The sequence below is a fragment of the Erinaceus europaeus genome, chromosome 15 (assembly GCF_950295315.1).
Source record: "Erinaceus europaeus chromosome 15, mEriEur2.1, whole genome shotgun sequence".
In the NCBI taxonomy this organism is placed as follows: Eukaryota; Metazoa; Chordata; class Mammalia; order Eulipotyphla; family Erinaceidae; genus Erinaceus; species Erinaceus europaeus.
In genome coordinates, this window is record NC_080176.1 from 78,279,354 (window position 1) to 78,306,636 (window position 27,283).

The 27,283-nt window shown below is 44.6% G+C and overlaps 1 protein-coding gene and 1 long non-coding RNA gene across 3 annotated transcripts; one reads left to right on the forward strand and one right to left on the reverse strand.

The window, feature by feature from the left end:
- VPS4B (vacuolar protein sorting 4 homolog B) lies at positions 1-25,924 on the reverse strand. 2 transcript variants are annotated; one of them, XM_007523940.3, is made up of 11 exons: positions 25,646-25,924; positions 18,034-18,145; positions 16,676-16,835; positions 12,903-12,970; positions 11,618-11,737; positions 10,114-10,270; positions 9,602-9,750; positions 7,890-7,971; positions 5,677-5,896; positions 3,733-3,873; positions 1-1,587 (listed from the first exon to the last, which is right to left on the reverse strand). In XM_007523940.3, exons 1-11 carry the CDS (start codon positions 25,670-25,672, stop codon positions 1,486-1,488), a joined length of 1,338 nt encoding a protein of 445 aa, XP_007524002.1. In that variant the 5' UTR covers positions 25,673-25,924; the 3' UTR covers positions 1-1,485. The 2 variants fall into 2 exon arrangements, with proteins under 2 accessions (XP_007524002.1, XP_060029971.1); XM_060173988.1 differs by lacking the exons at positions 7,890-7,971; positions 9,602-9,750.
- LOC132533181 (uncharacterized) lies at positions 1,298-3,184 on the forward strand. Its single transcript, XR_009545099.1, has 3 exons — positions 1,298-1,425; positions 1,743-1,863; positions 3,051-3,184. It is a non-coding gene; the product is annotated as an uncharacterized LOC132533181 (long non-coding RNA).
- Positions 25,925-27,283: the final 1,359 nt, after the last annotated feature.

Below are 27,283 nucleotides of genomic sequence, written 5' to 3' on the forward strand. Positions count from 1 at the left end.
TTTCATGTCTATACTCATTTTTAATGATCTCTGCACATTTAATCAGCTTAGATAATTTTCTCCTCTACAGATCTCCAGATAAAACATACACAGCACATAGACAAGAGTAGATCAGACTCATTTACTGCTCATAGAACGGCACATTTCAGACTTCCGATGAGCATTTAACAGCAGCAATAACAAAAATCTGTCCAGAGAACCCAAAGGTGACCGTGTAGCATAACATGTAAACTGCAAACATATTTTAAGATGCAACATACTCTACAGCATTTGCGAGGTAGGACTTAACAGTGATTTAAGGAATCTACCTCACTGGCTAACTCAAAGTTCGGCACATGGAGCCAATGCAGATGTACAAGGCACAACTTAGTGTTGGTGCTAAAGTGGATAGATAACACAGGACCTCAGAGTATTTCATTGAAGACATGAAAATAGCATAAGATCAAGTTTTTATTTTATTACTTTAATGAGACATCAGCTCAATTCTAAGCTTGATGAAACATTGCATCAATGAAATATATGAATGTGGCCAGGGAAAATGATTCCCTGAACTTAAAAAGATAAAAGGCAAGATTCCTGCTATCCTATATTTAAAAAATTATATATATTTATATGTGTGTGTGTGTGTGTGTGTGTGTATGTGTGTACACACACACACACGAAATTTCCCACAATCCAAAGGAAGGCCATTCCTTTTAGCAAAGGTTCCCCTTACAGTATTTCAAGACAAAGTTATTTAAAAAGTACATATTTATTTACCATCTGTTTTGGTCAATCTTGCTACAAAAAGATACTGAAATAGACAATATTCTTCTTCAAGAGGAGGACAATGCTTAATTTTGAAAGTCTTTCTCTCGAAATTGCACAGTGAAAGGTATTATTAAGTTAAATATAAAAGCCTGCTGCTTTTAAAGAAATTATTTAAATCTACACGGAGAAAAACGGCAACTTATTAAAACTCACTAAGAGCGTTGGCTAGAACAAAACCCACTATCTTTCAGTCCAATCACAGTGCTCTTTGCTATTTTACTGCCCATCCCTGAGAGCAAAGATTCTTTAATTTTTATTTTGAATAAAGTGAAACACTGATAATAATGATGTTTAAAAATATTTTTCAAAATGTGAAATAAGTTCTGTTCCATTTAGTAAAGACAGAAAAGCTATTTGCAAAGACCACCATTTGAAATATTTGTAGCTCAATCAATTTTAATCCTCTTTTTACTGTTTCTGTTGTTGTTATTCACAAATCACTCATTTCCTTATAACTACCCATTATTATCATTTTTGTCATTTAGGTTAACAAGAGTACTTAATAGGTAATGGAGCAAAGTACACATCCAACTTGGAGGAATGCAGAAGGGAGATCTATACTCCCCACTGTAGAAAGAGTTTTACTGCAAGTCATCTGAATCCCATTTGAGAAAGGTAAAAATACCTACAAAGGAGAGAACACACAGAGTAAATGTCTTCTTCTTTGTCTTTGGTTTAGCCTTCTTGGCCAAAATCTTCTGTAAACTTCTTTAATTTCAACAAGTCGTGCTCATTGACTGTGGGCTTTGTGCTGGAGAGTGAGCGTAACATATCCGACTGTTGGAAGAAGAAGAAGGGGGAAGGCGGAGAGTATCAGTAAAGGCTTTGAGCAGATGGAACATTATGTGCTCTCAGCGCTGTTACTTCCCCCAAGGGAAATCTGAAGATGTGTCAGGTGCCCTAAGTGAACGCAAACTCTCCTTTACTTCTAGGGCACAGCGTCAATCCTGTTTCTCTGCACAGAAACTGTCAACTGCTTGTCTTGCCCAGACAACAACCTCCAATGGCTTCCCAGTATCCTCTGCAGTGCAAACAGTCCTCTTCATCTGATAAGTAAGACCCTCAGAAACACACCCTCAGCCTCTTTTCTGGTTTTATCTGTTGCTCTCAAACAAGAGAGCAAGTCTCCCAACTGCAATTCAATATGAATATTGTCAAGTTAACACATATATTTAAAATTGGATTTTTTGTATTTGATAGGACACAGAGAGATTGATGGAGGAGGTGAATCTAAGAGAGGAAGAGAGAAAGGAAGATACCCGCAGACCTGCTTTACCATCTGTGAAGTCTTCCCCCTGGAGGTGGGGGACAGGGACTTGAACATAGCAGCATGTGCGCTTCACTAGGTGTGCTACTGGCCGGCCTCTCAATAGTTAATATTTATGTGAAGCAGAATACCATTTAATCAAAATTAGCTAGTGAGAACGCTTAGCTATCAGCCTGAATTAAGATGTTAACAAGGGATTCCTTTAAAAATTTAAATTTTGAAACCAGGTCGCTGGTAAAATAGCATGGGACATGCTTAACAGGATCAAAAGTTGAAAATATAGTAAGTCAAGGATTAAAACAAAACAGGCATTCTGAGTAATTTCTCAAAAACCACCATGGCCATTAACACATAAATACACCTACACGTGTGTATGTGTGCTAACGTGTCCACACGCATGCCTACCTACATGTGTCTACACAGCTATGACTGCACAGCATGTAGAAGCTTCTCTGGAAGTTACTGTTAATTCTGACAGAATTCTTTTGAGAAGTCAATAACAGAAGCAGACATTTTTTTTCCCATTTTTTATATATTTTATTTATTTATTCCCTTTTATTGCTCTTGTTGTTTTATTGTTGTTGTTGCCGTTGTTGTTGGATAGGACAGAGAGAAATGGAGAGAGGAGGAGAAGACAGAGAGGGGGAGAGAAAGACAGACACCCGCAGAACTGCTTCACCGCTTGTGAAGTGACCCACAGGTGGGGATTCCGGGGCTTGAACCGGGATCCTTATGCCGGTCCTTGCGCTTTGCGCCACGTGCGCTTAACCCGCTGTGCTACCGCCCAACTCCCGAAGCAGAAATTTAAAAGACAGTGTATCAATAGGAAAACGAGAGCAAATGTACCTTTTCAAACACAGCAAGTTCTGTAAGAACAACATGACTTACGAAACAGATTTACGAATTCTTAGTTCTCATAAAGCCCAATTAAACTCTTCAAATGAGCTACATAAATGTACCCATTTTGTTTCAGACTTGTCTTAGAGCACTACACTGAATTCTATGAAGTTTTGAGGAGAGAAGCAGAAAAGTCCCATTAGGAAAGCGGTGGCACGTGCAGTGGAGTGTCCAGATAAAGTCTGAGATTCAGGAAAATATTCTAACCAAGCCTCATTTTCAGTTTATTATTCACTGTAATTTATGTAGTATGTTGGCATTATAGTGATGTTACCCCGATATTAGACCTGTTATTTCACTTAACACTAAATCTTCCCCAAAACACCCAAGGAAATGCTAAAAGACAATTATTTTTTATCTTCAACTGTTCTCTACAACTTCCTAGGTGAGTAGGATTATTAGTAAACATGCCTGATGATTCTAACATTTTCTTTTTTTAATTAAAAAAAATTATCTTCATTTATTGAATAGAGACAGCCAGAAATCAAGAGGAAAGAGGGTGACAGAGAGGGAGAGAGATAGAGAGACACCTGCAGCCCTGCTTCACCACGAGCAAAGCTTTCCCCCTGCAGGTGTGGAGCAGGGGCTCGACCTGGGACCCTGTGTACTGTACTGTGAGCTCAACCAGGTGTGCTACCACCCAGCCACTCATTCTAATATTTTCTAGTTAATCTTACGTAAGTGAAAAATTTTATCTTTGATGAATTACAAAGTGTAACATTTAAAATATTTTCTTAAAATTAAAGAAAATGTCCAACCATGCAAACAACCGGCTCCAGAAGCTTATCCCCAGGAACGTCCATCCAGGTCATTTCAATGGCACCCGGGTCCCCTGGAGAACAGGGTGTCAGCAGATCATCAACTATGTTGTTAGGATCAGCTCGTGATGGCCCTTGAGCCTGGAAAACAAAACAGTAATCTCAAATACTTATTTGAACAAATTAAAAACATACTAAGCTCTCGGCCATTAACGGAAATTTGAAGATGCACTGCTCTTTTGTCCTGTTAAAATGTTTACTTCTTTCTATTTATTTATTTTCCTTTTTTTTGCTGTTGCCCTTGTTATTTGTTTTTATTGTTGTAGTTATTGTTGTAGTTATTATAGCTGTCGTCGTTGGCTAGGACAGAGAGGAATGGAGAGAGGAGGGAAAGGCAGAGAGAGGGAGAGAAAGACAGATACCTGCAGACCTGCTTCACCACTTGTGAAGTGACTCCCCTGCAGGTGGGGAGGCGGGGGCTCGAACCGGAATCCTTATGCCGGTCCCTGCGCTTTGTGCCACCTGCGCTTAACCCATTGTCCTACCTCCCGACTCCCAAAATGTTTACTTCTAGGACCAGACAGTGGCGCACCTAGTTAAGCATGCACAAGCACCCAGGTTCAAGCCCCCGCTTCTCACCACCATTATTACAGAACTCTACCTCACTTGCACATGCTCACCCTGCTCACGCAGACACAACAGGGTAGGGAGAGGCAGGGGAACAGAATCATGGAGATTTCGGATTCTAAAGTGCACCTTTCTTAGAGAAAAAGCGCAGCTGTCCCTCTCTAGGTGTGTGTGTGTGAAGCTCTAGGCTCGGGGCACACTTAGTGCTTGCCTGTAACAATCTCCTGGGCCAGATGACAATATGACCCTTAAGGCTCATTTTTATCATCAGGCCCCAGGTTCATCATGCTAACAAGCTATGACTGCCAGGTCTCAGATGAACCATCAACAGGCTGTACGTGTGTCTCTTGTCCACTTTCTGTCAGGACCACACAGGCTGATTATAGCAGCAGCATGTGCTGCAGACAAGCATTTGAACATAGTGACAGTAGCTACTGCTCTTTTAAATTTTGTTAGTGTGTATGCACGCGCTCAGCGTGAATATAATATATAGTTACACTGGAGTAACTATATACTTACACTTCTTTCTAAGCATATTTCAAAATTCCTTGTATAGAGAATTTTAAAAAGACTTTAGGACTATTAATAAACTTTAGTAGAACTCATTATCACTAAAGCGGAAACAAGTCCCATGTAAGTCCAGTTATCTATCGTAGGAAATGGGAAACGTTCTACAATTCTCTGAAGACAAAGCCGATCACTATCTCGAGCTATGCACCAGCGAATGGAGGACTTCTTACCTTTTTTTTTTTTAATTTATTTATTCCCTTTTGTTGCCCTTGTTTTATTGTTGTAGTTATTATTGTTATTGCTGTCATGGTTGTTAGGACAGAGAGAAATAGAGAGAGATGGGGAAGATAGGGAGAGAAAGATAGACACTTGCAGAACTGCTTTACCGCCTGTGAAGCCACTCCCCTGCAGGTGGGGAGCCGGGGGCTCGGAACCGGGGTCCTTGTGCTTTGTGCCATCTGCACTTAACCCATTGCACTACCACCCAACTCCCTCTCCTTACTTTTAAAAAAATTTTTTTTTTCTAAATTTATTTATTTTCCCTTGTTGTTTTTCATTGTTGTTGTAGTTATTATTGTTGTTGTTATTGATGTCGTCGTTGGATAGGACAGAGAGAAATGGAGAGAGGAGGGGAAGACAGAGGGGGAGAGAAAGATAGACGCCTGCAGACCTGCTTCACTGCCTGTGAAGCGACTCCCATGCAGGTAGGGAGCCCAGCAGCTGCAACCGGGAATCTTGTGCCGGTTCTTGTGCTTTGCGCCACGTGCGCTTAACCCACTGAGCTACCGCCCAACTCCCTCTTCTTACCTTTTTGAAGTGAGTAGCTGACTGCACTTTTCTGACAGGCTGCATGAGTGCATCCCGGACAATGACACTTATGTCGGCTCCCGAATAGCCATCTGTTTTCTTCCCCAGGTCTCGAAAGTCTGCTTCCGTTAGACTGTTCTGAGTGGTCCCTAGGTGCAGTTTGAACATGGCTGCTCGGGCATGGGCCTCGGGCAAAGGGATATAAATTCGTTTCTCAAATCTTAAAGTGAAAGAAAGATTACACCAAGACCATTACTACAATTATTTCATTTTGGTGGAAAATTAGAAGGTTTTCAAGAAGGAACACTGGGACTTGGATGTTCTCATTTAGATAAAATTAAGTCTAAGTAGGTCCACATGTGATAGCATTAAACATACATCTGAGTTAAATGAAGGGAATTTTCCAGAAGACACTAACAGCATATAAAGCTAAAATACAGAGGCAAGCAGTTTGAACTGGTTGAATTTTTCACTGATGACTTTTGAGTTTACTCTGGTTATGGTGTTACACATCTAAAATTCATTCCCTAGGGCTAGGATTAATTTCCTATAGATTTACTTTCTGAAGTCCTGAATCAAGAGATTAATGAGGAGCCATAATGGGAAATAGGAAAAAACATTCCTTAAATCCAAAACAGGGAAACTGCTCAGGATAAATATGTGTGACACAAAATCTACATTTTACACATGAACAAAAAGCACACACACTAATGTAGAATGGACAGACCAAAGACAAGTAATTGTGCGGTGTCATCAATGACCACTATGTCTTAGCAAAAACAATTCTGTCCCCTTTTTCTGGCTACAACAGTTACCACTAGGACATGGCGACTCCACCATTCCAGGAAGCCATCTTATCCTCCCAGATAAAGAATGAGAGACTGAGGGACCGGGTGGTGGCGCACAGGTTGAGTGCATATGCTACAATGTGCAAGGACCAAGGTTCGAGCCCCTGGTCCCCACCTATAGGCGGAAAGCTTTGCAAGTGGTAAAGCAATGTTGCAGGTCTCTCTCTCCTTCTCTATAATCCCCTTCCCTCTGTTTCTGTCTCTGTCCAATAAATAAATATAGTAAAGAGAAAGAGAGAGAGAGAGAATGAGAGACTGAGAGGAGAGACACCATAGCACTGTCTGACCATTAGTGAAGTCCCCTGCCTGGAGGAACTCCCAAGCTGTGGCCCAGGACTCAAGCTGGGGTCCCTGTGTGGTAATATGTTTGCTCCACTGGGTGAGTCAGCTGCTGTGCCTTCTGCTGTGCCTTCTGAGAACTTTGGTTTTTGGAGACAAGGAAGAGATGATGAGGGACAAAGACTTTCAAGTTTCTATTATTTCTAGAAACAGGTTCAAAATTCGGCTATTTTTCCAAAACAGCCAACACGCTTCCTGTTTTTCGGTGTTGGATGGAATCTAGCACACTAGCAAACCAAGCTGTGAGTGGATTCCAAGTGGGAGACAGGGCTGGTAACACAGCTCACCTAGGAAGGAAGGTGTCAGCTCTGTCATGCACACCAGCCAGGTTCGAGCCTGGCGGCCACTGCACTTATAAAACTTCAGTGCTGTGGTAGACTTCACTCACTCCCTATGTCTCTCTCTCTATCTGAAAAAGTCAGCTGTAGCGGGTCAGTCTAAAAAAACAATCAAATGACAAAGGGCTAATCTTTACCATTAAGTTAATAAGCAAATGGAGTAGGAACTTTGGAAGCAGAGGAAATAGATGAGACTGTGTCCTCTCCTTGGCTCCAGCTTCATATGAAATTTTGAAATTGAAGACATATTTTTTGATGAAAAATAACATTTGGTTACAATACATACATTAACTTGTATAACTGTCATTCTGTTAAAATTGCATGACTTTTTATAGCAATAGCAAACTGCATATGACTAAAATATGGGTCTACTCAGCTTAGTCAGAAACACATTTTCCAACATTAAGAATTTGGATATAAGGGCAAAGGTAGATAGCATAATGGCTATGCAAAGGGACTCTCAAGCCAGAGGTTCTATCCCCTGCACCACCAAAAAGTGTATAAAAATCTAACCACTTTAACATAGCAAACACCTGCTTCTCTTTCCCCCAGGCTGGGCAGGGGTCCAGTGTTAGGGCACATGAAAAAAATTCTACGAGTTATCAGAATGCCTTCTCACTAGACAAAAGGGAATTGTTCAGTCTTAGGTTTGTAGTTAGAAAGAAAGACATTGCCTTTAGTAGCATACCTTCGCCTAATGGCAGAGTCCAGAACCCAGGGTATATTTGTGGCTCCCAGAACCAAAATTCCATCATTGTCCACACCAACCCCTGCACAAAACAGGGAGATTTTAAATTATCTGTCATTCTGGTGTTTCTTAAACATCCTTGTATGTTAAGCGTGCAGAGCTTCAAAGTTACAGATTCACCTTGAATCTTTGAAAAACCTATATTCAGTCAAATACCCCTTCACTGAGACATGATGCAAATATTCTCAAGAAGTAAATCTCTCCAAGGTTATGGACAATCAAAAAAAATTTTTTTATTTACTTATTACTGGGTAAAGACAGAGATTGAGAGGGTGGAGGGAGACAGAGAGATACCTGCAGCCCTGCTTCATCACTCGTAAAGCACCCCCTCTGCAGGTGGGGACCAGGGGCTTGCATGCTATGTGTGTGCTTAACCAGGTGTGCCACTGCCTAGCCCCCCCCTTTTTTTTTTGTTTAAACATAATGTTAAAGGTAGACAGAATGTCTGAGGGGATGTCTCAGTGGACAGAATGCAATGTATGGAGACTCAAGTTCAGTACTCAGCATTGCACCCCACAGAAAAAATAAATGCTCTGGTCTCTTTTTCAGAAAAAATAAGTAAACACATAACCTCAAGATGAACCTTTAACAATCAAAAGATGAAGTTTAGAAGTAGATCATTAGGCCCTTGTCCCCTCCAGCATTCTCCCCTGACCTGCAGTTGGGCCCAATACGTTCAAGTCTCAGCACAATCTTCTTGGCAGTGTTAGCCTTTTTCTGAAGAGTCAGTTTGGTCTGCCCAGCACAGTTGCTCTGCTTTCTGACATGCACTGCTTCCCCTGGGTATACAATGACTCCTTGTCCTTCCTGTATTGTGGCACTGTGGGCTGATGTCTGACACACTTATAGCAAGTCTGGCTGATTTTAGGACATTCATTTTGCTTCTGAGAGAGCTACTGGCAGGAAGAGCTACAAATTCTGTTAAGGAACCTCGAAAAAAATATTCCTTGAACTATTTAAGCCTATGTATTTCTTCCCTGATAGTCTTTAAGTGAATACTTGAATCTCTTTACTACTTCTTTCAGAAATTCCTACAGTATAAAGATAAACACTGGGTCAGAATTATGTGTGCAAGTAAGAAATAAATCAGAGGGGCCAGGTGGTGGTGCACCTGGTTGAGAGCACATGTTACAATGCTCAAGGACCTGGGTTCGAGCCTCCAGCCCCCACCTGCAGGGGGAAAGCTTTGCAAGTGGTGAAGCAGGGCTGCAGGTGTCTCTCTGTCTCTTTCCCTCTCTATTTCTGGCTATCTCTATCCAATAAGTAAATAAAGAAAATTAAAAAAAAAAAAAAGAAAATCAGAATGAAGTATCTCAAAATCTTGGTCAGACTGAAGGAATTCTGTTTGGATGATTTCCATTACTGTTGTAAGAGTGGCTAGACTCTGCAACCCACAGTGACCTTGGGTCCATGCTCCCAGAGGGATAGAGAATGGGAAAGCTATCATTGGAGGGGATGGGATATGGAGATCAGGTGGTAGGAATTGTGTGGAGTTGTACCCCTCCTATCCTACAGTTTTGTTAATGTCTCCTTTTTTAAATAAATAAATTAAAAAAAAAGAGTGACTAGACAACAAGGGTAAGAAAAGGGAATAAATAAATAAATATTAAAAAAAAAAAGAGTGGCTAGAAGATAGAAATCGAAACAATTACCTTGCATCTGAACTAGGAATTCCGTCTTAATCCTACGAGCGGCTTCACTTTCATTTTCGCTCCTTGAACCACACAGAGAATCAATTTCATCAATGAAGATAATGGAAGGTTTGTTCTCTCTTGCTAGTTGGAATAAATTCTTAACTAACCTAAAAATAAAAGAAATCTTTTAGTTTCAAAAAATAAAAAGGCTAATGACACATGACTTAGTGGAAAGAGGAGAAAAAAAAACCAAGTCAATAGTAGTAACTCTATATATTGGAAACGTCAATCATGTTTTGACCCTGAAGATAAGGACACTACTATTGGATGACTCACTTCCTACTTCACCAACTACACACTTATTCTGTTTTTTCCCTTTTCCAAACTAGGGGCTGATTTGACAGAGAAACGGTAACTATAATTTCACTTCTCTGAGTATCTACTAATGACAGGAGAAATTTGATCCTTTGTAGATTGATGTGGTTTCTACTAGGCAAAGAACAACTTAAAAAAAACTACTTAATACTTACTTTTCACTTTCTCCTAGCCACTTAGAAACAAGGTCAGAGGAAGATATTGAAAAAAATGTTGAGTTGTTCGCTTCTGTTGCTACAGCTTTGGCTAAATAGGACTTTCCTGTCCCAGGTGGCCCAAATAACAGGATTCCCCTCCAAGGCGTTCTCTTACCTAAGATTTACATTAGAAATATTACATGAGAACCACAAAGCTGTTCATTTCACTTACTAGTGACATTATCCATGAAGAAGTCTATGAAGAGGTTTTTGACTCAAAAGCTATTAATCAAATTAGAATAATAATAAAGTGTGAGGTCTTTAATTAACTTTGTTTATCTTATCTTTTTAATGTGGTGCTGGGAACAAACCAGGGGCCTTGTGCAGAGACACCGAAGTATTGCTCTACCAACTATGGAGTTGTCTTGGTGTTGGCTGTGTCGCTTGGGCTTGAACCCAGAGCCCCTCATATTGTAAGATGTACACTTGAATGGAATGAGCAATCTACCAGGCTCTTTGTTTTTTGTAGAGACCACTGTCAGAAGTGTGCTTCCACAGATACAATCGTATCCTTCTAACAAGGAAGTTAGTTTATGCATTCCGTCAATAAGCATCAAAGCTACAACATACTTAGTAGATTTTCTGCCTTCTCAGGAATCTCAGGACTTATATTCCTGGGTGTGTGGAAGCTGAGTTAACTTGGAAGCAACCCCCCCCCCACACACACACAGTTTTTATGATAAATGACCTCCCCAGCATATACAGTGCAGGAGACAAAACCTGAGGGTTCATGCACACATGACCTGTCCCTTCTCACTGAACCACGTCCCCAGCCACAATACTATACATACTTGCTTTTTATTTAATTTATTTATTTATTTTTATTGTCACCAGGACCGGCTGAGGCTCAGTGCTGGCATGACCAACACAACACTCTCAATGGCCACTTTTATTTTCTTTTTTTCCCCTTTATTTTATTTGCTAGAACAGAGAGAAATAGAGAAGGGAAGGGCAGATAGGGAGAAAGAGAGAGAGAGAGAGAGAGAGAGAGAGAGAGATCTGCAGCCCTGCCTCACCACTCATGAAGCATCCACTGTGCAGTTAGGATTGGGGGCCTGAACTGCACCCTTGCACACAGTAATGTGTGCGCCTAACAAGGTGTGCCACTATCGGGCCCCCACACTTGCTTTTTGATTTTTACAATACACACGGGCATCCTTCCATGTCAAATACACAGCTCTCCATCCTTAACACAGGTGCACACTCCGAGGTAGAGAGCACACAGCCCCATTCGCGTTGGTGCCGCACCTTCTGCTCGAGGCTGACATTCTAGCCTGCTTTGAAATATAAATCACCTTCTTCACACAGAACTTACATATGGTAAGAATTCATGATATGGTGACAAGCATGCACAATGCTTTATGAATCTTAGAGACTATGTATTTTTAAAAAAGCAGCATCAACTCCCCCTACCGTCCCCCCCCCCTCACACACACACACAAAAAGACTGAAGTCACCTCACCCGTAAAAAGGTGAGGAAATTTAATAGGCAATATCACGGCTTCTTTAAGTGCTTCTTTGGCTCCTTCCAGACCGGCGACATCACTCCACTTCACATTTGGTCGCTCTATAACAATGGCACCTAGAAAACATTACATCATCTTTGAAGCCAGGAAGATGATTCCATCCAATTTATAAGACAGTGTGAAATGATGATGTTCCAGAAATACATTATGGGTTGGCTGGGAAAGGCTGTCTTAAAACTTTGCAACTGTGTGACGAGGAGTCAGTGCTGAGACAGGAGTCAGTGGGAGTGAGAAACCTGGGGCGGGGGGTGGGGTTTGATACCCAGGCTAACTCACTTAATCCTGCTGTCTGCTTCCTCGTTTCTGAAGTAAAAATAATGGTACCTGCCCAAAGTACAAACTACTCAAGCAGGTTAGTGGAAGGATGCAGTGATTAAATAAAAATGAGTGTTTGAAAAAGCACCAAAGTGGTTTGTTTGAATATATGGACCCTGTATTATGGCGAGCACTTGCTCAATAATGGGTCCTGAGCTACTCTTTTAATCTTGGCCAAAAGAAACAGTGATCTGTTGCTCTCCTTAATCACAGAAAGAGAATTCACTCCACAATATTAATTGAAGATAGACAAAATTAATAGGTAGAGGTAAGAAGGGAAAAGGAAGGATAGGTGAGGGAATGGAGAGAAAATGGACTCTTATAGTACAAATGCAGAAGCAGATCCTGGAGTGGAATCTGGATTTGACTGTAGCCAACATCTATGTCCTCCTCACCGTGGGTTAGGGATAGGGTTTTTATAATTTCAGAATAGAAAAACAAAGAGTATGAAAAGATAAATGCAAATGACGACACAGACGGGAGGAAAAAGCAGATGCAGAAGAGCAGACAGGCAATGAGAACAGGCTGTCGGTGAGCAGCTGCAGTGACGGCCAGGGGTGCCACCGGAGACCTGACTCCCTCGCTCCCTGAAGGGTCAGGACACCGTAACCCCATCTTACTAACTCTCCCTCTTCTTAGAAGGGACACGTAAGACAAAAGGAAAGGTAAGTTGACTGACAGGTTCTTAGAGGCAGATCTACAACTAAAATTCTATTCCAACATGGAAAGTCCCAGCCATCAGTGACCCTATGGCTCAAGTCCTATGAAGACTATCTAAGCAAACAAAGTCAGCCTGTGACCTCAGGGACCCCAAGCCAGTTCTCAGGCCTCAATTAAATGCAGGCGGAATATAATTCAATTTTTTTTTCAAATAAGAACAAATTTATAAATAAAAACTAAAATAACCTTGAAGTTGATTCTGTAGTTTCTTTTTTTCAGGATCATCAGATTCTCCTTCTCCATCACTGTCATTCCTAAGAAAAAGAATTTTATATATTCACATGATTACCTACTACTATCCGAAGAAGTCAAAAATTAAGGTGAGATTAGCTGGAAATATCTCAAATTTAAGTGGCTAAATAAGATATTCAGATTAAGAGTCATGCTTATTTCATTACTTGCAAGAATACAGTAAGTATACACTAGGCAGCATTTCACTCAGTAATATGCAACGATGAATGAGAAAGGGGCAGAAGGGCCAGGGTGAAGTCAGGAAGTAGCTGCAAACTCCCAGGACACAGTTGTGTGTGCATGTCCCTCACCTCCAGATGCAGAAGAGCTGAAAACAAAAGTGAAAACACAAAGACCAGGCAAGCTCCTTATCAGAATAAGAAATCACGACAATGACAGAAAGTGCCACGGAACATGAACGACTTCAGCTCAAAGAGCCGTAACCTTAGTCTGGGGTCCGAAAGGACGAATGGAGCTTCTGGTTTTCTTCTTCTAGCGTTTGCCCTTCTTCCGTAGCCAGTCAACAGCGTCAGGTTGAGCCTGATGTAAAGTTTCGAGACCTCCTTTGAATCTGGAGAGGTGGCAGTCGTTGACTATGTGGGTCATAGTCTGTCTGGAGCCGCAGGGGCAGTTCGGGTCGTCTCTGGCTCCCCAACGATGGAGCATAGCGGCGCACGGGCCATGGCCTGTTTGATAGCGACTGAGGAGGGCCCAATCATAACGTGCTAGGTCAAAGCCGGGTTGACGCTCGCAGGGGTCTGTGATGAGGTGTTTGTTCTTGCCCTCAGCTGACTGCCAACTCTGTTTCCAAGAGACTGGAACAGAGAAGTTCAGTGTAGGCGTAGGGGACCAGATTGGGTGACGAGACGTCAAGCGTTGGACAGGGTGGGCGAAGATATCCGCGTATATTGGCAGGTCTGGTCGAGCGTAGACGTGGGAAATGAACTTAGATGATGCCGCATCCCGACGAATATCTGGCGGGGCGATGTTACTAAGAACTGGCAGCCATGGAACGGGGTGGAACGGATGGTTCCAGAAATTATCCTCATGGAGGAATATAATTTGGAATCGACCAAGTGGACATGGGGGCTACGGAACCATACTGGGGCACAGTATTCTGCAGTGGAATAGCATAATGCCAGAGATGATGATCGTAGTGTGGAAGCGCTCGCGCCCCATGAGGAGCTGGCCAGTCTTGTAATGATGTGATTCCTCGCGCCTTTGCTGCAGTTTTTATGAGATGTTTGTGAAATGACAGAGTGCGATCGAGAGTAACGCCAAGATAGACTGGCTGGGCTTCTGGTGAAAATGAACCAAGACACAGAGAAAGGGAGAAAGGGAGCTCAACCCCCAAATCTCACATCTAGAGATGTATTCTGGGGCAAAAAATTTGAGTTCAAGGGTTAGCTACAAGGACAATCATAGCCACGCTGTTAGAAGAGGAAACCGTGAGAATTAATGCATACTCAGTTACAGGGATTAGACTATGGTACACTGCTAACTTTCAAAATGATGAAAAAGCATGTGTAACATTTCAAAAAGGTAAGAAGGCCAGAAAGAAAGTTCACAGGCTGAGGCACATGCCTTGTCATGTGTACAACCCATGCCTGAGCCCACACACCACATGGGAGCAGCATGGCACTGGGGGAAGCTCCTGTGCTGTGGTGTCTCTTCCTCTATCTGAATGGGAGAAAACAGTGGCCTAGAGGCAGTGAAATCAGCCATGCACAAGGCCCTGGTTTTATACACTACATACACTACACTACACTACACTACACTACATTACAAAGGGGATGGGTGAGAATCTTGGGCAAGCGTGGCCTTGGTTATCTTAGGATGGTGGGGGTATGGGTGAGGCAGAGCCTGCAAAATGACTCGCGGAGGCAATGCTTTCTTGCACAAGGGAGGCTGTCCTTCTGAACCCCACCCTTCCTAGGCTCTCTACAGCTTATGTGAACCACAGAATGATCTACTGTTCATAAGAGCCTGTGTGGCAGGCCAGTACCCCCACCAGGCTGCAGTCTCAGGAATAAAGCACTGCAGGGTTCGCAGGCCAAAAAGTCTCAACTCGCGGGGAGGAAAACACGGCTCGCAGGATTCTTGGCAACTCTTCCCAGTAGTTTAACACTGGAGTTCCTAGCTTCCAAGGAATGTCCCAATTTTGAGGAGAGGCCTGGGCAAGGCTAAGCTGTGCTGATGCTCACTCATCTACAAGATCTGGAGGTAAACTGGGGTCTGCTTTTAGTTAGGTCAGTGCTGTAACTGCGAAGGGTAGACCTTTCTTTGGGGTTGGCACAAAATCCCTGGCCTCCCAAACATATCTTGACCAGAGAATATAAAACCTTGAGTTCATACTTTTCTTTAATCTCTCCCATGTAGGTTCAGTGGTTAACTGAAATGGTCAACCAGCTCACGTTCTTCTATTCCTCGTGACTGTCAAAACAGCCTTTGGACTTAGGCCCCAAAAGCACTGCCTCCAAGGCACTCCTCTGCTCCAGGTAACCGTGGAGGGTCTCCCAAGAGCCCATGGCTCTGCGTCCCATTGACTGTGGGTGCGACATCCTTTAGAGCTAGCCAGGATCCCCATCTTTAAACCCAGGTGGGCCAGATCGCCTCACCCCACGCTTAGCAGTCTGTCACATGGAAACACTTCAAGCACCAACACACAGCGTGGCCATGGGGTGTGGGCAGAGTGTTGCCACTGCTCAGCAGAGCTGGGCACGCACACAGGAAGGCGAATAAGCTCTTTATGACTGACATAACATCCTTCCAGGAAGACCGTCCCCCAAACTGCTTTGGATGGTTACACCTTGACCAGTGGTGCTTCCTTACTGTTACAGAACAAACCAAGTCCAGTGCAAATCGACGCTGAAACACTTTCCCTAAGATAGCCATGGGATTGTTTACTGGAGTCACTTCTCTCTCTGTCTACCTGGTTATTAGCGAGAGTTAACATTTATAGCCAGAGACTTAATTCATAGGTCACTCCTCTAACTTCAGACTTCCATACACAAGTGGAAACTATTCTTACAAATGCCCTCCCCTAATGCTACTGAGTAATGATGACAGATTATGAAGCTTTGCCCTGGGCTTGGGTTTGTAAGGTGTTTCTATGAAGTAGCAGACAGTCAATGTTTTAGGTTTTGTGGGTCATATATTCTCTATTTCAACTACTTAATTTTGCTGCAGTAGTACTAAAGAAGTAGCCAGAGAAGATACTGCCAGGAGAAGGTAATTGCCTGGGTAAGGTGATTTGCTAAAAAAAAAAAAAAAACCCTTTATGGGAGTCGGGAGGTAGCGCAGCGGGTTAAGCGTACGTGGTGCAAAGCGCAGGGACTGGCATAAGGATCCCGGTTCGAGCCCCAGGCTCTCCATCTGCAGGGGAGTCGCTTCACAGGTGGTGAAGCAGGTCTGCAGGTGTCTATCTTCCTCTCCCCCTCTCTGTCTTCTCCTCCTCTCTCCATTTCTCTCTGTCCTATCCAACAACAATGACATCAATCATAACTACAACAATAAAACAACAAGGGCAACAAAAGGGAATAATAATAAATATTTTTTAAAAAGGGAACATAAAAAAAAAAACCCTTTATTTATAAACATAGGCAGTGTGCCAGACTTGGCCCATTAACTATAGCTGGTCAAACCCTGGTTTAACCAGGAGAAATTCATTTCACAAATCAAAATTTAGATGACAGAATCAAGACTGAAATGCACACTGAGCTACATACCTCATATTCTCATCAGCTGGGCTTGGCTGTCCTTCTTTCACTGGCTTCTGTGGCTTCTTCTCTTTCTTCTTCAGGTACTCCTTGAGCTTTTCTGCTCTATCAAGATACTCTGTGCACTTTGCCCTGATACTTTGCTTGGCTTTATCTCCCTGTGCTTCATCTATTGGGGGGAGAAGAGAGAGGTTTCGCCATTAGTTTCCTTACAGAAAGGCTGAAGCTCTGAGGTATGTTGTTTAAATAGACCATATCTATTTTGGAGCAAAAAGGCTGACCAGACCTAGCTGATGGCGATCGATGCTTGTAGTAATAATGTTAGAAGTCAACAGGGGGTCTGATCGGAGAAACCTGACTGGGGTATTTTATAATAATGTCAGATAATAAACAAAGAAATCATTTACTGTCTTATGGGCTTCCCAGTTTCTCTTATACTTTGGGCAAATACTGGGTGGGCAGAAAATTCATGAGGCATGTTTGCATAGAAAAACATAGAAAAAGCATGTGGGACTTTCCCAACAGCTCACTAGCTGAAAGGTGCTTGCTCATACAAAGTGAACAAAAAGACAAACAGAAGTCCAGCAATATTAACCATTTCTGCTACTATCTACACAGGCTTTATTTTTTTAAAAAGTTTTTTTTTTTTTCCCTGCCTCCACAATTATTACTGGGGCTCAGTGCCTTCACCATGAATCCACTGCTCCTGGAGACCATTTTCTCCATTTTGTTGCTGTTGTTGTTACTGTTGTTGTATATGACAGAGAGAAATCAAGAGGGGAGGGGAAGACATGGGGAGAGATAAAGATAAGACACCTGCAGACCAGCTTCACCGCTGTGAAGCGACCTCCTTGCATGTGGGGAGCTGGGGGCTCAAACGGGGACTCTTATGCTGGTCCTTGTGCTTCGCGCCATGTGTGCTTAACTTGCTGAGCTACCACCCGGCCCCTTTTAAAAGATTCTAATTCTTCATTTTTCTTATATTTGATATATAAGTACACAGAGGAATTGAGAGGGGAGTGGGAAGGATCGAGGGAGAGAGAGAGAGAGAGAGACACCTGCAGCACTGCTTCACCACGAGTGAAGCTTCACCCCCTGAATAGGGGGGCTGGAGGTGTGAACCTGGGGTCCCTGTGTCACTGCTTGTCCACCTTCTTTCTTTTTCTGACAAAGACAGAGAGGAATGGAGGATGGAGAGCAAGAGAGCAAGACACCTGCAGCTCCACCACCTGTGAAACCTCCCCTCTGCAGGTGGAGACTGGGAGCTTGAACTTGGGCTCTTGCACATGTGTGAGTGTCGATTTCTATGACCAAATCAGAGCCATTTCCCATGTCCTGTTTTAAGTAAAGCACCACTGTGGTCTCACATTTAACAACGTGCAGGAAATACTGCACAGCGTGCTGGTAGAGCTGTAGGGCTTCCTCCAAGTTGCCGGCCTTGTCCTCTTGGGCTGCTTTGCTCGCCAGATCTATTGCTTTCTGTTTGAAGGAAGATATAAATCACACCATGAAAATCACAGCAAAAATCCACAGGAAACACTCCCATTTCGAAATCCTGAAACAAAGCTCCTAAATCACAACTGCACCTGATCACACCTGCTTATACGGCTGTAAATGACACCTGCTGTTCGGACCAACGCTGCGTGTGTGCGCTGCTTTATCAGTACCAGTCACTGAGGTTCTCGCGCAGTTTTCTACTCTATCAAAGCCAAGCTTCAAGTGAGTAAAGAGTAACTGGTCAATCTGAACATCTGAGTTAAAAGCATTCGCGGCAATCAAAGCCAAGCTTCAAGTGAGTAAAGAGTAACTGGTCAATCTGAACATCTGAGTTAAAAGCATTCGCGGCAATGCTCAAGAATCCAGTCCCGCTGTATCAAAAGCAGTGACGAAAGGGAAGTGTGAAGGCGGCATAACCCCTTTAGAAACAACATGGCAATAAGTATCAAATACACGAAAAAAGGTCACAATTTGTATTCCGATAGTTCCAAATTTTTGTTTGTTTGTTTTTGTTTTGAGTAAAGAGATCTCTTAAAAAACTGGGGTTTGGAGAGGTAGCTTAGCCTGATATATTATCAATCTGCATACCTGAGGCTGCTCCAGAGGCCACAGGTTCAAGCCCAGGTCCTGAGCTGAGCTATGTTCTGGTTCTTTCTGACTTCCTCTTGTAATCAACAAAAGGCTGAGGAGGTGGTGTAGTGGATCAAGTGTTAAAGCCTCAAGCATGAGGTCCTGGGCTTGATCCCTGGCTAAACATGTGCTAGCTTGGGGCTCTAGCTCTCGCTTCCTCTCAAACAAACAAATAAATAAATGAATAATTTTTTAAGTCACAAAATAGATTGTAGCATCATTTAGACAATATCAAGAAACATTTGCAACAACATGGGAAGCGTTTGTAATGGAAAGTTTTTTTTTTTTAATATAGGAAAATGATAAGGAGTAAATTTAACAGAGCTTATCTTTAATAAGACTTTATTTTCATTTTCTATTTTTTTTAAATGTCCACGATGAACAGATTACTTTCACAGTATTAAAACCAGTCCCAGTAATAGGATATGGCACCCTGGTGGTGGGAATTGTATGAATTTGTACCCCTCTTATCCCACAATCTTGTCGATCATTATTAAATCACCAATAATGAATTTTTTAAAAAGTTGAAAAATAAGAAAACACAAAGCAGAACTTGGACTGGGTTTAGTATATTGCACCAAAGTGAAGGACTCTGGGGTGAGGGGTGGGATGGTGGTGACAGGGAAGCAAGCCCTGGAGCATGATGGCAGAGGACCTACAGGGGACTGAACTGTTTCGTGGAAAACTGAGAAATGTTATACATGGACAAACTACCGTATTTTACTTTTTGTTACTGTATTTTATTGTTGATGGCAAACCATTAATCCCGCCAATTAACAACAACAACAACAAACTGCTGTCTTAAACACACACAAAAAGCCCCAGAAACAGATCCATACAAATATGTGCAAAACCATTTGGGAAAAATAAATAAACAAACAAGTCAATAGTAGATTCGTGTTTTTTTAAAAATTTTTATTATCTTTATTAGGTAGAGATGGTCAGAAATCGAGAGGGTAGAGGGAGATAGAGAGGGAGAGAGAAAGAGAGACACCTGCAGTCCTGCTTCACCTCTCGCAAAGCTTTCCCCCTGCAGGTGGGGACCAGTGGGCTTGAACCTGGGTCCTTGCACACTGTAACATGTACCCTCAACCAGGTGCGCCACTACCTGGCTCCCACAGGTTTTTGTTTGTTTGTTTGTTTTTGTTTTTTTAAGGTATAAAAAGAGAAAGCAAAAAGACAGAGAGTGAATGAAACCACAACACCAAAGCTTCCTTTAGCGTGTGTGTGTGTGTGTGTGTGTGTGTGTGTGTGTGTGTGTGTGTGTGTGTGTGTGTGTAGATCCTCTGGACCTGCCCAACCTAAAAGCTTTGGGTCTGTAAGAAATTCTGTGATCAAGATGAGAAGACCAGCTATAGAGTGGTAGAAATATCTGCCAACCGCCTGCCCAGCCAAGAAAAGCGTCTCAGCAGAAAATGGACTCAAGACTTAAACAGACATCACACACAAAAGGGACGTGAGATGGCAACTGTGTGCACATCAGAGATGTTGGCCACTGCCCGCCGCCAGGAAAACGCAGTGAAACCGCAGACAGCTAGCACTTCCCAGCCGTCAGAGTGGCTCACAGAGTGCCGACACTAAGCACGGGAAGGATACAGAGACCTCAAACACCGTGGGCAGCTTGGTATCGCCACTCTGGGGAACGGGTTTGCTCGTTTTACATTTATCAGTCTCAACATGATGCCACACTATGAAGCAGTGCCCACATTCCTGGGCAGTCAGCCAGAGAAGTGGAGACAAGTTCACACAAAAACTACCTGCGTTACCAGAAGGCCTTCAGACTGTCCAGGCAAGCGCACGGTGGCCCAGCGCACAGGACGCTGCCCAGAAACCAACGTGGTCCATGGCTGAGCGCCATCTACGACAGACAGTACTCCCCGCTCTCCCCCGAATGGACAGATGAGTAGTGTCTTTTCTCGTCAGGGTGCAGAGCACAAGTCCTCAGAGGCGTTCCTCTGTCCCCTCGCCTCAAAGCTACCCCACCCCCTGCATTCAAGGCTCCCCTCTCCAGATTCCTACCTACCCACCTCCGTGTTTGTGATGTTTACCTGCCTGTCTGCCAGCCCTACCTGACCATAAAGGGAGGGGATAGGGCCTCCATCTGGACCCTGCTTTACTCCCAGAGACTAGAGCAGCTGCGGTGTAGCCTCAGATTAAAACAAGCAAGCAGCAAACAAAGACATTCCACAAACCGGTGGCTCCCATCTTAAGCACCGAGCACTCCGGCACCACTTCCCTGGTTTGGGTTCTCCTCCCACAGCTCCCATCCGGGCTGCTTTACTGCTCCTTCTCCTGGCTCATGATGCTCACGTGTCGAGGGTTTTGGGGTCTGGGCTCAGGCTCACCCCTCTGCTTTTTTATGAGTAGAGGTAACAGAGGTTCACAGCACTGCGTGTGTACCTGGAGCCCAGCTCACCTCAACAGACCTGTTCCCACACCACACCCACCCAGAGTGCCAGCCTCCCTCCAGCAGATGGCCGAACCCCCTCTTTCCTGGGGTGCCCCCTCCCCGCCACTAGCCTCAGCTCTGCAGTCAGAACCCAAGGATATGTTTTAGTCCGGCTCTGTCTGCTCCTCTGCCTATTTCTTTGAGTGAAGGCACCTGGTATTTGTCTTTCTGCAGTCCATTTCTTTGTGCTCATTCCCTCCCAAGGTGCTCTGTCTTTGGTGACTCACGCTGAGTATCGATGAGCCCCGATTTTACCTGATTTACAGCACATTGCTGCTCTGTCTAGCGCCCCGCCAGCAGCTTGCTTTCTCTTGCCAGTTCTCTCCCACTACACCCTCAGCTCCACTTTGGACAGGGATCTAGGTTGGTGGCTGGAGCAAGTTGCAACTTTATTTTATTTTATTTTTGCCTCCAGGATTATTGCTGGGGCTCGGTACCTACACCGGGAGGCCATTTTTCCCCTTTTGTTGCCCTTGTTGTTTTATCATTGTTGTAGTTATTATTATTATTGTTGTTGCTGCTGTTGTTGTTTTAGATAGGACAGAGAGAAATCGAGAGAGGAGGGGAGACAGAGAAGGGGAGAGAAAGACAGACACCTGAAGACCTGCTTCACCGCTTGTGAAACGACTCCCCTCCAGATGTGGAGCCGGGGGCTTGAACCAGGATCTTTATGCCGGTTCTTGGGCTTAGCCCGCTGTGCTACCGTCTGCCTCCCAAGTCACAACTTTAGAAGTACTTAGCTCAGGAGAGAAAATGTCCCAGTCCCCTTCTGTCCAGGGGTGCGTTTCCTCTCATGCTCTGGAGGCCGCCCCCACCTGCCTTCTTGAACATTTCCTCCAGCAGCTGTGACCCACTGCACGGGTCTCTCCGACCTAGCCTTCCCTGCCCCTGCCCTGGCCCCCTTTTGGTGGGGCTTTGTCGGTCAGCATGACAAATCCAAGTAAAGTCAGTGGGAGAGGGCATGCCAGCTAGAGAGGGTGCTATGTGCAAAGGCCCCTCTTGGCCAACCTCGCAACAGCAGATACCCCGGTAAGCAGACACCCTGACGGGGGCACACATGGTGTGAAGCACAAGGATCCCGGTTCGAGCCCCCGGCTCCCCACCTGCAGGTGAGTCACTTCACAGGTGGTGAAGCAGGTCTGCAGGTGTCTATCTCTCTCTCCCCCTCTCTACCCTTCCTGTCTCCATTTCTCTGTCCTATCCAACAACAATGAATCAATGGCAGCAATAATAATAACCACAACAATGATGGGACAACGAGGGCAACAAGGGGGGGGGATAAAAGGCCTCCAGGAGCAGTGGATTTATGGTGCAGGCACCGAGCCCCAGCAATAACCCTGGAGGCAAAACAAAAAAGTGATGATGGCAAATTACTTTTAGGATTCACTAAGACTTGGCACGATGTGTGGCGCAGCCTAGGCACTCAAGAGACATTTCAGACCAAGAAAAACCGACCTCTCTGTAAACTGAATTATGTACAATTATCCCAATCCTTGCCCAGTTTGATCACATTTATCACAAGGTATTATTACTATTATTATTTTCTATCTGGAATGTATTACACTTTCTCTGAGGTGGCAAAATTATAGTGGGGAAACCCCCCCCCCCCCCACCACCAACTTGTAGGTAGACAAGCCTGGGTTCAAAACTACCTTTGATGTGACTGTGTTTGGGCTACTAGTAACTTTACTCCGGTTCAGTTTCTTAGCCTCTGAAGCAGGAATGATACTGTGAAGAACTATTTTGGGGACTAAAGGAGATCACATCCAACGCCAGGCAGACACTTGGTGTCAGACCCTTTACTTTATCAAGTTCACATCACCTCCTTTGTGCAGCACTCACATTTGCCCCTGAAGAGCTAGATATGCCCTTCTGTTCTGCCTTCTCACGCTATCCTCTAATTCAATTATAGCATTCTCTCATTCTTCTGCAACTTTAACTTTCAGTTATCTGAGTCCCTCTACTAAAGCAAAAGCATACATCTACAGGAGTTCCTCCTTATATGATAGGGAAGTGATTTTCTATTTGAAATGTCCCTCATGCAGATTTCATAGGCCAGATGTTTGAAAAGCATATGAACCTGTAAACCAACCACTAATAAAAATAACTCAGTCTGGGAGTCGGGCGGTAGCGCAGCAGGTTAAGTGCAGGTGGTGCAAAGCACAAGGACCGGCGTAGGGATCCCGTTTCGAGCCCCCGGAGTCGCTTCACAGGTGGTGAAGCAGATCTGCAGGTGTCTATCTTTCTCTCCCCCAGTCTCCCCCTCCTCTCTCCATTTCTCTCTGTCCTATCCAACAACAATGACATCAATTATAACTACAACAATAAAACAAGGGCAACAAAAGGGAATAAATAAGCAAATATTTTTTTAAAAAAACCTTTAAAAATAATAACTCAGTCTCTCCTTAACACTAGCAATTATGCTTTTACCAGGCCGTTCTCTAGCTGATTCATCAAAGAACACCCAACAGTTCAATTCAAACATGATAAAACTGATTATAGAACAAGACGGCAAGAGAAAAACACCAAAGGCTAAACATGAAAATTATATTACAGAGTGCCCAAATTACATGCGAAGTCATTTTGGCTTGCTCCCCCCACCCTTCTTTCTTTTTAAACCAGAGTACTGCTTAGTTCTGCTATGAGTGGTGTTAGGAATAGAACCCAGGCATTCTGGGTAGAATTCCTGTAGCTGACCACTGTACTAACCCTCCAGCCCCTTTCACGTAAAGTCCTGACAAATGGAAAACTGATGGAATAAAAAAAAAAAAATCAACTGACAAGCCCACAAGGATGATGATAAGATGGGCATTTAAGAAAAACATTACTGTAGCTAATAAAAAGAATAATGTTTCTATCAGACATTTTTCTAAACACATCTATTCAGCGAGGTTCTTTCTGAGTGGGGCTATGGACAAAGAGCGACTGACACTGACGCGAGAAGACGGCCCAATGGTATGGCGAATGCTTCCACTCTGCATATGTGAGGCTGCGGACTGGGTCCCCAACAAAAAGCGATGTTAAGCGAAGACTTCCTTATCAATTTAAAGTGATCTTGCTGGATGACAAACAATCAAGGCTTAATTCTTATTCTGAGAAGTGAGTCAGAGTAGAAACTACACTGTTTGAAAGATAACAAAATACATTTCCATAATCTTTTGGGGCTATTTTCTTTTTTTGCCTCCAGGGCTCAGTACCTGCACCACGAACCCACTACTCCTGGAGGCTCCCCCAGCCCTTTTGTTGTCCTTGTTGTTTTATTATTGTGGTTATGATTGTTACTGATGTTGTTGTTGTTGGATAGGACAGAGAGAAATGGAGAGAGGAGGGGAAGACAGAGAGGGGGAGAGAAAGACAGACACCTGCAGACCTGCTTCACTAAGCAGGTGAAGCGACTCCCCTGCAGGCGAGGAGCCAGGGGCTTGAACTGGGATCCTTAACGCAGGTCCTTGCGCTTCATGCCACATGCGCTTAACCTGCTGCGCTACCACCCGACCCCCTAGGGTCTATTTTCAAGATACAAGACTCAAGCAAATGCCACATCTCTCTCGCTTTTTATTCTGTGAAAACTTCATCTTGTCAGTGGACTGTCGGTGCCCAATTACCTTGAGATAAACAGGCCCCCCCTTAGCCCTGATGCCTGTAGCAAACACTTAATAAATGCCCACTGAACGAATTACGGCAACACCAACACAAGAATTCACTACAGGTGCCTCCCCACTACTCATCCGTACTAACCTGACCTCTAGTGGATTCAGAAGTTCTCCAGGCTGTCTCATCCCCAAACCCCAGGTCCATTTTGGGGAATGAGAATAACTATTGCACGATTTTTTTTTTCCTCCAATGATTTCCACTTCCTGGAAAAAGTCTACAATCTTAGGAGTAGCTTTACTAAACAAAACAGAGGGGCGGGGGGTGGCGATGGAGACTCACAGGGGTTTAAGTAAATACCAAAACTCCCCGATCGTATATACTACACCCTGAAAGCTCTAGGACAGTGCTGCTCAACAAATTCCCTTGTTCTTCAGGTCCCGAGACCACCCTGCCAAGCTGAGATGCTGACAGCTGGGACCGTCCACCGTGCAGCGGCCCCCGGCAGGACTTTGTAAACATCACGTTCCTCCCGCGACACCGACGGGCGCTTATGTGGGTCTGCTACAGCGCACGGCCCGGCTGGGTTCCAACTCTAGTTAAGGAAGGTGGTGATGGTGGTGGTGGGCGAGATGCCAAATTTCAGTCAGAAAGACCCCAACAGCTTCTGGTGAGCCCGGAAGCGGGGCGGGAAGCCGGACCCTCCCACCTGCGGCTGCAGGGGACGCCGCCCTCCTCCAATGGCCGCTCGCCCGCCCCCGGCCTTCCCCCTTTCCCGGGGTGGGGGGTGGACAGGAGGGGGGCAGTGGTACCTGCAGGTTGGATGTAGTGGCTGCCATGATGGAGCTCCTAGGCGTCTCCCGGGGGAGGAACGAAGGGGACTGAGACGAGGGCGGCGGCGACGAGTCGCACCCGGTGTAGTTCCGGACGTGCGTGAGCTGTGCGCTCTCAGACCCCGAGCGGTGGCCTCCCTTCCCCAACCTGTCCCCAAACAAAACAGCACCCCTACACCCGCCCGACCCTCCCTACAGAACTTCCGCAATCAGGAGACCCCGTCCGGGCTCCCGTCCAGCCACTGGCCTCAGAACTTCCGGTTTCGTCATCATCACGCGCGCCACCCGGTAGCCGCCTCCCAGATCTCGTCCCAGCCCGGGGCTTCCCGAGACCGGAAGAAGTGGCCCTGGAGTTGCCAAGTCGCCGAGACCTCGCGGAAGTCAGACCGGGCGCATGCGCACTGGGGCTTCAGCCTGGAGTGTGGACGCCAGTGTCAAGCCTAGCAGTCTCCCCGTTACCTTCTTACTTCCCTTCCTTGCTCCCTTCCCACTGTCCCCCCTGTCCAACTATTAATGTTACTGACTCTTGTTTCCTTTCAGTCCAGTCTTGACTTGTGACCTGCTGTTAAAGACCTCGCCTCCTACATCGACCCGTGACTGTCAAACCCTCTCCTTTTCCTCTTCTAAAAGGGGCCACTGCTGCCAAGTTGCAGATGCTACCATGATCCCATCCTTGCTACTCTGGGCAGACAGCCTCGCCTCTCCAAAGCTCTACCCCACTAGGGAAAGACAGAAACAGGCTGCAGGTGTGGCTACACCTGCCGATGCCCATGTTCAGTGGAGAAGCAAGTAAAAGGAGTCAGACCTGGGGCCGGGTGGTGGCGCACCTGCTTGAGCACACATGTTCGAGCCTCCGGTCCCCACCTGCAGGGGGAAAGCTTTGCAAGTGATGAAGCAGTGTTTTGTGTGCACTTAACCCGGTGCACTGCCATCCAACCCCCTAGAGTGAGGCTTTAAGGCATATGTCCACTGCTCTTCAGTAGCTTTCATTAGCTCATCTGCTAAAGTCATTCATGCTTTTCAAGCGCCATGTCCACAGCTGCAGCCTCTGAACTCTTACAGCACTTTGAATTTTAGGTTGTCCAGAGATGAAGGACACCGAGTGCCTCATAGAGTGCTGGGAGTGTAGCTTTCTTCTTTTCCAGACTATAAAGTCAACCAAGATCTGAGACGTCATCTTGTTAGTTAATGCAGAAGATGTTAGAATGTTCTTTTTTTCTTTATTGTTGGAGACTAATGGTCTATACTCACCAGTAAAATACGGTAGTTGGTACATGGGTAACATGTCTCAGTTTTCCGCATAACACTCTAACCCTTCCATCTAGGTCCTTGTCCACCATCATGTTCCAGGACCTGATTACAACCCCTCCTCAGAGTCCTTTATTTTGGCGCAGGACATTAAATCCAGTCCACGTTCTGCTTTGTGTTTTCTCTTATGTTCTTATTTTTCAGCTTCTGTCTGAATGGGATCATCCCATATTCAGCAGAGGATGTTCTTAAATATTCAAGTGCTTGTTAAACAAAATGTAGTCACTGGGGGTCGGGCAGTAGCGCAGCGGGTTAAGCGCACATGACGCAAAGTGCAAGGACCAGTAAGGATCCCGGTTCGAGCCCCCG

Bases quoted from the DNA above. Each gene is read 5' to 3' on its own strand.
- VPS4B (XM_007523940.3), bottom strand. From the start codon at position 25,672: ATGGCAGCCACTACATCCAACCTGCAG. The intron at 9,751-10,113 runs GTAAGTATTAAG...TTTTATTTTTAG, and splicing joins TGGCTAGGAGAAAGTGAAAA to GTTAGTTAAGAATTTATTCC. The intron at 5,897-7,889 runs GTATGCTACTAA...TTTCACTTTAAG, and splicing joins GACTCTGCCATTAGGCGAAG to ATTTGAGAAACGAATTTATA.